This window comes from Ornithorhynchus anatinus, chromosome 2 (assembly GCF_004115215.2).
Source record: "Ornithorhynchus anatinus isolate Pmale09 chromosome 2, mOrnAna1.pri.v4, whole genome shotgun sequence".
In the NCBI taxonomy this organism is placed as follows: Eukaryota; Metazoa; Chordata; class Mammalia; order Monotremata; family Ornithorhynchidae; genus Ornithorhynchus; species Ornithorhynchus anatinus.
This window is the reverse complement of record NC_041729.1, coordinates 149,608,443-149,621,459: the sequence shown is the minus strand read 5'-3', so window position 1 is coordinate 149,621,459 and position 13,017 is coordinate 149,608,443. Positions and strand designations below refer to the sequence as shown.

At 43.6% G+C, this 13,017-nt stretch overlaps 1 protein-coding gene and 1 non-coding gene across 6 annotated transcripts in view; both read right to left on the bottom strand.

Annotated features, from left to right (window-relative positions):
• Positions 1-13,017, bottom strand: part of CNTN1 (contactin 1) — a 484,199-nt gene that overhangs the window by 74,256 nt on the left and 396,926 nt on the right. For all 5 annotated transcript variants that reach the window (XM_029058335.2, XM_029058336.2, XM_029058332.2 and 2 more), the window contains 2 exons: positions 4,422-4,492; positions 2,224-2,458 (listed from right to left, as the gene is read on the bottom strand). In XM_029058335.2, the coding sequence (XP_028914168.1) occupies positions 2,224-2,458; positions 4,422-4,492 (306 nt within the window). The remainder of the gene's footprint in view (positions 1-2,223; positions 2,459-4,421; positions 4,493-13,017) is intronic.
• LOC114809500 lies at positions 3,603-3,740 on the bottom strand. Its single transcript, XR_003757279.1, has one exon. It is a non-coding gene; the product is annotated as a small nucleolar RNA SNORA7 (small nucleolar RNA).

Sequence of the window (13,017 nt, the reverse complement as noted above, 5' to 3'; positions counted from 1 at the left end):
CCCGTGACCCCTGACTCCGAAGCCCAGGCTATTTCCACTGAGCCACTCTTAGTGACTGACACTCTCTTTCCAAGTCAGAAGATAAAATCTAAGTGGTGGGGTGGAGGGACTGAATATGGTTTCATAATATCCACTGTCATCACGGTGACATCTCAGCATAGAAGAAGATTAAAAGGTCAACATCAAGCATACTTCTATGCACACAAAGGTGATTGGGAAGCAACATAGCATAACGGATAGAGCACGGGCCTGGGAGTCAGAAGGTCATCCCCTTCTCCTCCACACCTTATCTCACCTTGGCTTCACGGACTCCGTCCTCTCCTGGTTCTCCTCTTATCTCTCTGGACGGTCATTCTCAGTCTCCTTCGCAGGCGTCTCCTCCCCCTCTCATCATTTAACTGTTGGAGTTCCTCAAGGGTCAGTTCTTGGCCCTCTTCTGTTCTCCCTTTACACTCACTCCCTTGGTGAACCCATTCACTCTCACGGCTTCGACTACCATCTCTACGCAGATGACACACAGATCTACATCTCCGCCCCGTCCGCTCCCCCTCCCTTCAGGCTCGCATCTCCTCCTGCCTCCAGGACGTCTCCACCTGGATGTCGGCCCGCCACCTAAAACTCAACATGACCAAAACTGAGCTCCTCATCTTCCCTCCCGAGCCCGGTCCTCTCTCAGACTTCCCTATCACCGTGGATGGCACGACCATCCTTCCCGTCTCTCAGGCCCGCAACCTCGGTGTCATCTTTGACTCGTCTCTCATTCACCCCACACATCCGATCAGTTACCAAGACCTGCTGGTCTCTCCTTTATAATATCGCCAAGATCTGGCCTTTCCTGTCCACCCAAATGGCTACCTTACTGCTACAGGCTCTCGTTATATCCCGGCTAGACTACTGTGTCAGCCTTCTCTCTGATCTCCCTTCCTCCTCTCTCGCCCTGCTCCGGTCTATTCTTCACTCCGCTGCCCGGCTCATCTTCCTGCACAAATGCTCTGGGCATGTCACTCCCCTTCTTAAAAACCTCGAGTGGTTGCTTATCGACCTCCGCTCAAAACAAAACTCCTCACTTTAGGGTTCAAGGCTCTCCATCACCTCGCCCCTTCCTACCTCTCCTCCCTTCTCTCTTTCTACTGCCCACCCCAAATGCTCCGCTCCTCTGCTGCCCACTCCTCACTGTCCCTCGGTCTCGCCTATCCCGTCGTCGACCCCTGGGCCACGTCCTCTCGCGGTCCTGGAACGCCCTCCCTCCTCACCTCCGACAATCTAATTCTCTTCCCCTCTTCAAATCCCTACTTAAAGCTCACCTCCTCCCAGAGGCCTTCCCAGACTGAGCTCCCCCCTTTTCCCCCTCTACTCCCTCTACCCCCCCTTCACCTCTCCACAGCTAAACCCTCTTCTCCCCCCTTTCCTTCTCCTCCTCCTCCTCTCCCGTCTCACCCCCTCAGCATTGTACTCGTCCGTTCAACTGTATATATCTTCATCACCCTATTTATTTTGTATAATGAGATGTACATCACCCTGATTCTATTTATTTGCCATTGTTTTTAGGAGATGTTCTTCCCCTTGACTCTATTTATTGCCATTGTTCTTGTCAGCCTGTTTCCCCCGATTAGACCTTAAGCCCGTCAAAGGGCAGGGACTGTCTCTATCTGTTGCTGATTTGTACATTCCAAGCGCTTAGTACAGTGCTCTGCACATAGTAGCACTCAATAAATACTATTGAATGAATGAATGAATGAATGAATGAATGAATGAGTTCTAATCCCAGCTTGGCCATTTGTTTGTTGTGTGACCTTGGGCAATCACTTCACTTCTCTGGGCTTCAATTACCTCATCTGTAAAATGGGGTTTGAGATTCTGAGCCCCATGCAGAACAGGGACTGCAACCAAACCGGTTTGCTTGTAACCACCACAGCACTTAGTACAGTGCCCCGCACATAGTAAACACTTAACAAATATCATTATTATTATTATTTTATTATAAGATGATCCACGACTGGAGTGGCAAAGAAAACTGTTATATGAAAGGCTGTGATGCCGTAAAGCCCATTAAAAACCCCATAAAAAACTTGGCATTTCTGAACAAAATCGAAGAAGTGTCCATTCTCCTTTACCTGTTTTCCCAAACTTCAGACTTGGCCAAGGTTCCAATTAGAGAAGTTGTAGATTTTCTACAGTCCTGTCCCACCTTCACCCAAACCCCGGGAGGGTGTCCTGACTTACCATCCTGCGCAGAGTAAATGACTGCTGTCAGGCTAAATGGACCATCCCCTTTGTTGTTGAACGCTTTCACTTTCACTTGGAACTCCGTGGAAGGAGACATCGTCTCATCTTTGTGGACGTACCGGCTGGCGTCTGGGTTAGTAACCGTCACTTTTTTCCATTCCTTTCCGCCAAAAGGCTTGAAAGCCACCACGTAACCAAAATTGCTGCCATAATGGTACTCTCTTGACAAAGGCTGGAGAGAAAGTAAAAATTAAGATGACCACATCAACAGCCAGAAATAAAAATCTGTGAATTATTTTAATTTTCTCTGGCTTTGGATGAATCCTCACTCTGACATAAAACTCACCTGTGCTGGGTAGCAGAGACACGGGAGAATGTTGAGGGCGGAGATTCAAGTCGACTGTGTGGAAGGAGGCACTGGCAAACCACTTCCATATTTTTACCAAGAAAACTCTACGGACCCACTACCAGAACAATTGTAGATGGAGGTGGGGCGTCCTGGGAGAGATGTGTCTATGGACTGTCTATGAGTCGGAGACGACTTGACAGGCTAAGACAAGACAAGACTCTCTTCTAGACTGTAGGCTCGACTTTTAGACTGTAAGGTCGTCATGGGCAGGGAATGTGCCAGCTAATTCTGCTCTATTGTACTTTCCCAAGCTCTTAGTAAAGTGCCCTGCACATAGTAAGCATTCAATAAATATGACAAGTTGATTGACTTCTCCCCAGCACTTATTACAGTGCTCTGCATACAGTACGTGCTCAATAAATATGATCAAGTGATTGACTGGACACAGTCCACGTCCCACAGGGGGCTCAGCATCTGAATGCCATTTTACAGATGAGATAACTAAGGCACAGGGAAGTGAGGTGACTTGTCCAAGGTCACACAGCAGACAGATGGTGGAGCAGGGATTAGAACATAGGTCCTCTGAATCCCCAGCCCATGTTCTTTCCATTAGGTTATACTGCTTCCCACTGGACAGTGTACAGTACTAAGCCCTTGGGAAAGTACAATACAATCGAGTTAGTAGATGTGATTCCTGACCTCAAGGAAATCGATCTTGTCCGCAAAAACCCAGTTCCTTTCCTGTTTTTTGGTTTGTTTGAGTTTTTTTGGTGGGGGTGGAGTGGGTATTTGTTAAGCCCTTCTTGTGCTATGCCATCGAGTCATTTCCGACCCATAGCGACACCACGGACACATCTCTCCCAGAAGGCCCCGCTCTCCATTTGCAATCTTTCTGGTAGTGGATCCATAGAGTTTTCTTGGTAAAACTATGGAAGTAGTTTACTATCACCTCCTTCCGCACAGTAAACTAGAGTCTCTGCCCTTGACTCTCTCCCATGCCGCTGTTGCCCAGCATGGGTGAGTTTTGACTTGTAGCAGATTGTCTTCCACTTGCTAGCCACTGGCCAAGCTAGAAATGGAAGGGGTATTCCTCTGCTTAACTCTCCCTCCCATAGCCGAGACTGGTAGGGTACTGGAAACCCTCCAGGTGCGACCCTGAGAGGTTAAGCCCTTACTAGGTGTCAAACACTATTCTAAGTACTAGGGTAGATACAAATTAATTAGGTTGGACACAGTCTCTGTCCCAATGGGGCTGACAGTCCAAGTAGGAGGGAGAACAGGAGAACTGAGGAACAGAGTGACTTTCCAAGGTCACAGAGCAAGCAATTGGCAGAGCCAGGATTAGAATCCAGGTCCTCTGTCTCCCAGGCCTGTGCACTTTCGATTAGACCATGCTGCCTCTGTTGAACCTTATATTGTGTATAGGTAAACTCAATCACGTCTCCTTGTTGGTACAAATCAAGCCAAGAGGATGTGCAATGTGATCAGAATACCAGCTAAATAGAATACCATACTAAATTATGTCTGATAATTGTGTTTATTATCTTTATAAATTTACTTTTTTGATGCAAAAAAAAAGGTCTATGAGGGAGCACCTCACACATACGGACAATGCTTAACAGGACATGTAGAAAATTCAAAGAACCTGTCTTTTTCACAAGTTGATCAGGCAATCAATCAATAGTATTTCCTGAGTGTTTAATGTGCACAGAACACTGGACTTGATGGCTTACACAAAGCATATTTCCATTTGACTCATTTATGTTTCAGGAAACAAATGTCACTGTGACAAACTTATGTAAACACACTGTGGTCTAAAAGGCAGTTAATCAATTTCAGTACCTACCACCCATGTGATGGTCAATTCCCGATTGCTTCCACCTCCTCCTCCAACATCCGAAGGAGCCACGGTAGGTGCTAAAATAACAGAAAAGAACGAGTCATATATATATATAAATATATTTTCTGGCTCCAAAGGTTCATTCAGAAAGTCAAACAGCCCATATGGTTGACTCAATTACCATAATGATAACATAAAAGGCTTCAATAACCTGTCTTCCAGCCAAGACCAGACTAGAGTTCTCTATTGTTAACCTACTCAGTCTATTGCGTGAGTCCATCCTTTGTGCCGAGTGAGAAAAGCTAGATTGGATGGAGACTACCAGGGAGTAAAGATTGGAAGAAGAAATAGAAACAACCTTTGTTATGCTGAAGATATTACCCTACTAGCAGAAAATGAAGATTTGAAAGGCTTACTATTAAAAGTTAAGGGGCAGAGCAAAAAGATGGGCCTTCATTTGAATGTCAAGAAAGCAAAGACCATGACAACTCGAAGTTTTAATACCTCTATAGTGGAGACAGAGAGAAGACTGAAATAGGTGACACCTAAAACTTAACATATCCAAAATCAATCAATGAATTCATCAATCATATGTACTGAGCACTTACTTAATGCAGAGCACTAAACTAAGTGCTTAGGAGAGTATAATGATAATTGTGACACTTGAGTGCTATGTGCCAAATACTGTTCTCAGCATTGATAATAATAATTATGGCATTTGTTAAGCACTTACTACATGCCAGGCAGTGAACTAGACTATAAGCCCATTGTGGGCAGGGATTGTCTCTCCTTATTGCTGAATTGTACTTTCCAAGTGCTTAGTACAGGGCTCTGCACACAGTAAGTGCTAAATAAACACGATTGAACGCTATGCTACTGATGCCTGTCTACTTGTTTTGTTGCCTGTCTCCCCCTTCTAGACTGTGAGCCCGTTGTTAGGTCGGGATTTTCTCTATCTGTTGCTGAATTGTACTTTCCAAGCGCTTGGTTTGGTGCTCTGCACACAGTAAGCGCTCAATAAATATGATTGAATGAATAAATGAATGAATTCTGAGACTGGGGTAGATACAAGCAAATCAGGCAGGACAATGTCCCTGTCCCACGTGGGACTCACAGCCTCAATCCCCATCTTAAGGATAAGTGAGACGCAGAGAAGTAAAGCACTTTGCTGAAGGTCACACAGCAGACAAGTGGAGGAGCCAGGCCTAAAACCCATGGCCTTCTGACTACCAGGCCCATGCTCTATCCACTACCCAATAATGTAGCTGCATCGGCCAGTGTGGCCGAGAGAAATAGTTTCCCTCCCCACCACCCATGGCCAGCCCCGGCTCCCCTCTGCACATTTGAGGTGACCCCATCCCACCCAGCTTTCCAAGTTTCAGTGGGAATGAGAACGGCACATGCAGCCTGAGACCACCGAGAAGCAGCATGGTATAGTGGAGAGAGCCCGGGCCTGGGAGTCAGAATCCCTGATCCACCACTGGTCTCCTGTGTGACCTTGGGTAAATCACTTTTCTTCTCAGGACCTTAGTTACCTCACCAGTAAAATGGAGATTAAAACTGTAAGCTCCATGTGGGACATGGGCTGTTTGCAAGCTCCCTGTGGGCAGGGAATATGTCTGTTTATTCATACACCTTGCAAGCACTTAGTACAATGTTCTGCACACCTTCATTCATTAATTCAATCATACTTATTGAGCACTTACTGTGTACAGAGCACTGTACTAAGCACTTGGAAAATGCAATTCGGCAACAAATAGAGAAAATCCCTACCCAACAATGGGCTCACGGTCTAGAAGGGGGGAGGCAGACAACAAAACCAAACCAGTAGATGGGCATCAATAGCATCAAAATAAATAATTAGAATTATAGATGTATACACATCATTAATAACATAAATAGAATAATAAATATGTATATATATATATACATATATATAAACAAGTGCTGTGGGATGGGGAGGGGGGTAGAGCAGAGGGAGGGAGTAGGGGCAATTAGGAGGGGAGGAGGAGCACAGGAAAATGGGGGCTAAGTCTGGGAAGGCCTCCTGGAGGAGGTGAGCTTTCAGCAGGGCTTTGAAGGGGGGAGTGAGCTGGTTTAGCGATTGTGAGGAGGGAAGGCACTCCAGGACAGCGGTAGGATGTGGGCCAGGGGTCGACGGCGGAACAGGTGAGAACGAGGCACATTGAGGAGATTAGGGAAGAGGAGCGGAGTGTGCGGGCTGGGCTGGACAAGGAGAGAAGGGAAGTGAGGTAAGAGGGGGCACAGGTGATGGACAGCTTTGAAGCCAAGAGTGAGGAGTTTTGGCTTCACACAAAAGTTGATAGGCAACCACTGGAGATTTTTGTGGAGGGGGGTGACATGCATTGTACTTTCCCAAGGACTTAGTACAGTACCTTGCACACAGTTAGCACTCAATATATACGACTAACCGACAGACTGACTGATTAGCTTGCATCTACCCCATGCTTAGAATAGTGCTTGGCACATAGTAAGTGCTTAATTAATGCCATAAGAACAAACAAACAAAAAGCTTTTCAGAAAGCTAGTGTAGCCATTACTGTGGACCCTGAATCTCAAGGAAAAAATACACTCATTTAGCTAATGCTCCCTACTGACTTTTATGTTTATTAATAATAATGATAGTAATAATAGTTCATGTTAATTGCTTAGTATGTGCCAAGCACATGTTAAGTTCATACAAGTTCATCAGGTTGGATACAGCCCCTGCCCCACATGGGGCTCACACTCTTAATCCCCATTTTACAGATGAGGTAACTGGGGCTCAGAAATTGAAGTAACTTGCCCAAGATCATAGAGCCGACAAGTGGAACAACTAGGATTAGAACCCAGGCCTTTCTGACTCCCAGGCCTGTGCTATACCCACTAAGCCATGCTGTTTTTATTTTGAGTAGTACACGTTTGTCCTTGTCCATTAAGCTGTTTTAATGGTTTATTGTTTCATTACTTCCAATGTGTCTGTCTCCAGTCCTCCCCACCAGCTATATTCATAGATTGTGAAGCCCTCGAAGGAGAGCATTCATAACTAACTCCCACGTGCATACTCTTTCTCGGCACTTAGTACAGTGGTCCACACATAATAAACATTTAATAAATACTATTCCTGCTACTATTGATTGAAATAGTTGCTTTGAAAAAATAACTTTCTATATAAAGCATTTCAAGGAACTCTTTCCTCAGCTATATTAACCTGGGCTGGCATATTACCTTGAAGGGCTTCATTTTCAAGTATGCACTGACCTTAAATTATAAGTATGGCAATTAATTTTCCATTTGGAAAAATCCAAAATATATCGCCCTTGTCTGAATCCAAAGAATGCCTTTAACTGTGTCCGGAGATCTTAACACTAAGCAATTACTCAGACTAGGACATGTGTTGCTTTGGATAATGTCATGTCATTTGAACGGCATTGGGAAGGACAAAATTGGGCTTCCTATCAACTGAAAAGCAGCATTATGGAATAAAACATGCACTCTGGCATTTCTCATATGATTGTTATCAAGTAGCATAGAAAGATTTGCATTTTCCAATTCCAGATACTTTTATATGCTTAAAACAGAATATTTAAAGTTAACAATCGTAATGCCCACGAGGGACTTTCAAGCTCAAAATGAACGAGGAAAATACCAGCTAAAGCACTAAAAAAACTTACTCTGCAAAAGAAAGGCCACACCAGTGATTAAAAAAGTTATAATCTTTCCTCTGTTGAGAAAATAGCTTCAGTAACTGTAATTAAATATAATTTTATCAATCATGTGTTCTGGAACATTTCCTTAAAGGATACTAACATACATTGACAATGCATTCATTTGTACAAATTGATAAATTTGCTAATCAAAATTTTCAGTTGGCATATGAAAGGTCAAAAAAGGGTTTTTGGTTTTTTTTCTAACAGAATTGAAGCAAAATTATCCCAGATAAGTCAGTAACACACAACTAACATACCAGCTTGACTCATGAGTAAATTAGACTGGATCTGTTAAGCACAAAAAGCTGTGCATTAATTCTCTGTTTAACCACTATTCTTGCACATTGAAGGGTAGATTAGATGGAGAAACTGTCAAGGCTCGCCAGAATTATACCCAGAGTTTACTTGCAAACCCATTATCTCGAGGAGATGTTGTTTTTGTAAGCGTCTCTAACACCCTGGAATGTTCTTGGGACTGAAATCTGGTTGGAGAGGCACAGAAAATTATCTTTTAAAACATTCAAAACGTTATCTCCACCCCAACAGCATATTTGTGGCAGATCAAGAATGCAAAAAACCTTTCACAGAAGCGTCACGTGAAGCAGAGCGAATCTTTCAGTTGAGCTGTTGTTGTTCCTTTGTCTAATGGGATAGTTTTATCTTTTGTATATTAAAGGGAAAAAAAACCTGAAGGCTGTCCAGTGAGAAGAATCTTTTGCTCCAGAGAAATGACTGAGGTTATGACTCCGTACATCACACAGCAGTCAATTTGTGGAGATAATTACTTGGCATTAGCATTAGATAGGTGGACTAGCGGAAAAAAAATAAGGCTCTTGTGGCTCTGACCAAAAATCATCATTAAGTATCCTTTGAAAAATTTATTCCATCCAACATTACCTCACTCAGTAGCTAAAGAGTAGGAGGTGCCACTTAGCAAATAAAAGCACTCCTGCAACTAATGATACTGAGCTGTCCTATTTGGGACAATTATTAGTATACAGTGACCTAACATGCATAATAATGTTGGTATTTGTTATGTTCTTACTATGTGCAGAGCACTGTTCTAAGTGCTGGGGTAGATACAGAGTAATCAGGTTGTCCCTCGTGTCCCTCACAGCCTTAATCCCCATTTGACAGATGAGGCAACTGATGCACAGAGAAGTTAAGTGACCTGCCCACCGTCACACAGCTGACAAGTGGCAGAGCTGGGATTCGAACCCAATGTAAAATCAAAGTCTCCACTGCCAGTTGAGTTAGAACGAGTCACAATAGCCTGGCTTAAATCAGTCCATGCTTCTAGTTGGAATACGGAAAAATCCTTTGACACTCTGAAGGTAATGATAATAGTGGTATTTGTTAGGCACTCATTATTTGCCAAGCTTTGAGCTGTGAGGTAGATACAAGTTCATCAGGTTGGAAAAAGTCCCTGTTCCATATGGGGCTCACAGTCTAAAGTGAAGGGTGAAGGGAAAAATCAGTTTTGTGCCAGAGACTATGTCCTTTTTACACCTTTCACTTTGGCCCAGAATTCTCCTGTTAGTGCAGGATTATGCTTACTTTTGCAAAAGGGAGAAATTGAGAGGCTTAACCTGCAAGTTCACTGAACTTGTGAATGTTCAGAATCCAGCTACACTATATGTATCTCTCCTATGAATCATCGCCTGCCTCTAGACTGTGAGCGCTTTGTGGGCAGGGATTGCCTCTCTTTATCGTATTTTCCAAGCACTTAATACAGTGTTCTGCACACAGTAAGCACTCAATAAATACTACCGAATGTATGAATCGATACCTTACCATGGCAGAAGAGTTTGCATACGCTAATGAAGCTTAGAGTTATGCCATTGAGAGATACTCTCACTGGGGTTACCCATAATGGAAAGGTCTAAGCAGAAGCATCGGACAAAGTTGATTCACCTGTGCTGGGCAGCAGCGGCAAGGGAAAGAATCAAAGGCGGATGATCAAATGATTAAAATGTCAAACGAAGACAGTGGCAGAGACTTAAGTTTTTACCACGCAGAAGAAGGCAACAATAAACCACTTCCGTATTTTTCACCAAGAAAACTCTATGGAAAAAGAACCATAAAGTCGCTAGGAATCGGAAACGACTCGACGGCATCGAAGAAGACACGACGGGTACACACTGCTGCATAAGTTTTATGGGCCAAGGGAAGCGTCTTCATTTGTTTGGATGAGATTTTCCTTTTTGAACAGTTTCCGTTTCACATCTGACTTTCTTGGCCATCTCCAGGATGGCTATTGAATCGACTGCACTGAGAACCTTCCTGCATGCTAAAATAGGAGACAAACCTGCCAGGTCAGTCCAAAGGACCAAGGACTGTGCTGAACGCAGATACAAGTTAATCAGGTTGGACACAGTCCATGTCCCACATGAGGCTCACAGTATTGCTATTCATCCCTACGGCTGTGACTGTACCAACTAAACTCTAAATTTTATAGCTAATAAGACATCAAATGCCATTTGTCAATTGATCCTTCTAGACCCTTCTGATCTTTTTAATACACTCAAACTTTCCCCATAGGCCCTATCATCTTCTGGTCTGTGAATTTTTGACTCATAATTTTCCACTTGCACAACTTCCTGTGGTAATGGATTCCATATGTTTACTGTCTGTGTATTTAGAAAAAAAAAGGATTTCCTTTGGTTGTGACCCTCTGTCAGACTTCAATTAAATTCCCCCTTATGCTGGTTTTTGTGGGGTGTGGTGAGCAACAACCAATTGTTCTCTGTTCTTGCTCTCCATGATCTGTAGAACTTGTCATGTCAAATCTTAGCCTTTGTATTTTCAAATAAAGATTCCAAAGCTTTTCAGTGTATTCCTGTGAGGAAGTTGTTCCATCCCATAGATCATTGTGCTGTATACTGGATTTCTTTGTAGGCTTTTTGTTTTGTTTTGTTTTTTGAACAGTGGTTCCTCTGTTCTTGAAGTTGTACAGGAACATTTGAGCAAAAGGTAGAGTGAAGGAGCTCAACAAGGAACTATTTGAAAGTGGGACACTGAGAATATAAACACGTACATATACAGACATGCACAGATATGGGCAGGCAATTGGAAAACTGTGGCTATACCTAGTCACAAATGACAAAATGATAGACTTGGAAATAGAAAGTTGATTCAAAAAGGCTAGCACATCTTAAGGGAGACTGTATCAGGACCCAGAACAAACTGTCTACAGAACTGTAGTGACAGACAGTCAATGAAACGTGAGAAGCATCGTGGCCTAGAGGGAAGAGCACGGACTTGGGAGTCATAGGTCATGGGTTCTAATCCCAGCTCTGCCACATATCTGCTGTGTGACCTGGACCAAGTCATTTCACTTCTCTGTGCCTCGGTTTCCTCATATGCAAAATGGGAATTAAGACTGTGAGTCCCACGTGGGACAGGGACTGTGTCCAACCTGATTACCTTGTAGTCATTCATGCATTCCATCGAATTTATTGAGCACTTACTGTGTGCAGAACACTGTATCTACCCCAATGCTTAGCACAGGCCTTGGCACATAGTAAGTGCTTAACAAATACTATTATTATCATTGTTTACTGTGTGCCAAGCACTGTATTAAGCACTTGGGAGAGTACAATACAACAGATATGTTCCCTGTCTACAGTGAGTTCACAGTCTAAAGGGGGAGAATGACAATAATGAAAATAAAGAATATATATATTTTGATTTATAGATATGTACATAAGTGTTGTGGGCATGAGAGTGGGGCAAATACCAAATGCCCAAAGGTCACAGATCCAAGTGCATAAACAAAGCAGAAGGGAGAGGGATCTGGTGAAAAGTGAGCTTAATCCAATTTTTTCCATGGTTGAGAACTGGACCATCACATCAGTTCCTTGAGTAGTTTGTCATAATATTAATTCTACAATAATTCTGGTATTTCTTAAGCACTTACTATATACTTATCTGTACTAAGGGCTGGGGTGGATACAAGCAAGTTGGGTTGGGCATAGTCCCTGTCTCATGCGAGGCTCATTGTCTCAATCCCCATTTTACAAATGAGGTAACGGGCATAGAGCAGTGAAGTGACTTACTTGCCTATGGTCACACAGCAAACATGTGGTGGATTCGGGATTGGAACCTATAACCTTCTGCCTCCCAGGCCCGTGCTTTATCCACTACGCCATGCTGCTTCCCACCACGGCATGCTACCTCCCATGCTTCCCATGCAGTTCCATTAGCACCCCTAATGGACTTTCCTCAATATTAGGTATCAAGGAAAGCTCAAGAATAATGAAGTTCTGTGGAATAGTCAGTGTCCTGGCATTGAAGGTAGGCTCACCGTAACACAGCTAAACAACGTAAAACACGATTAGAGAATGAGGGACAACAGGAGACTTAGACAGCTGCGGTATGAAGAACTAACACTGGGAAACCAAAAGCGAGGTGGGAAAGGGAAAATGAGTCAACTTCTGATCAGCACGGCACAAGCATTTAGTGGATAGTGCAGAGGGCTGGGAGTCAGAAGGACCTGGGCCCTAATCCCAGCTCTGCCGTTTATCTGCTTTGTGACCTTGGGCAAGTCTCTTTAACCTCTCCTGAGTTCCCTCATCTGTAAAATGGGGATTAAGACTGTGAGCCCCATATGGGACATGGACTGTGTCCAACCTGGTTAGCTGTCACCTACCCCAATGCTTGGTACAATGTCAAGCACATAGTAAGCACTTAACAGATGCCATGAAAAAATTGGTGCATTGATATCCATAAGGGAGTCACTCTCTTAGAGCCAAAGTTTTGCTACAAACATGAGACAAGGAGGTAAAATTGAGTTCTCACATTGTTTTCCTTTGGCCTCACTTAAACTCAAAAGTGAGCCTCACCATTAGTGACCTCTTTGAATGTCATAAACCACAGACAGACAGATACAT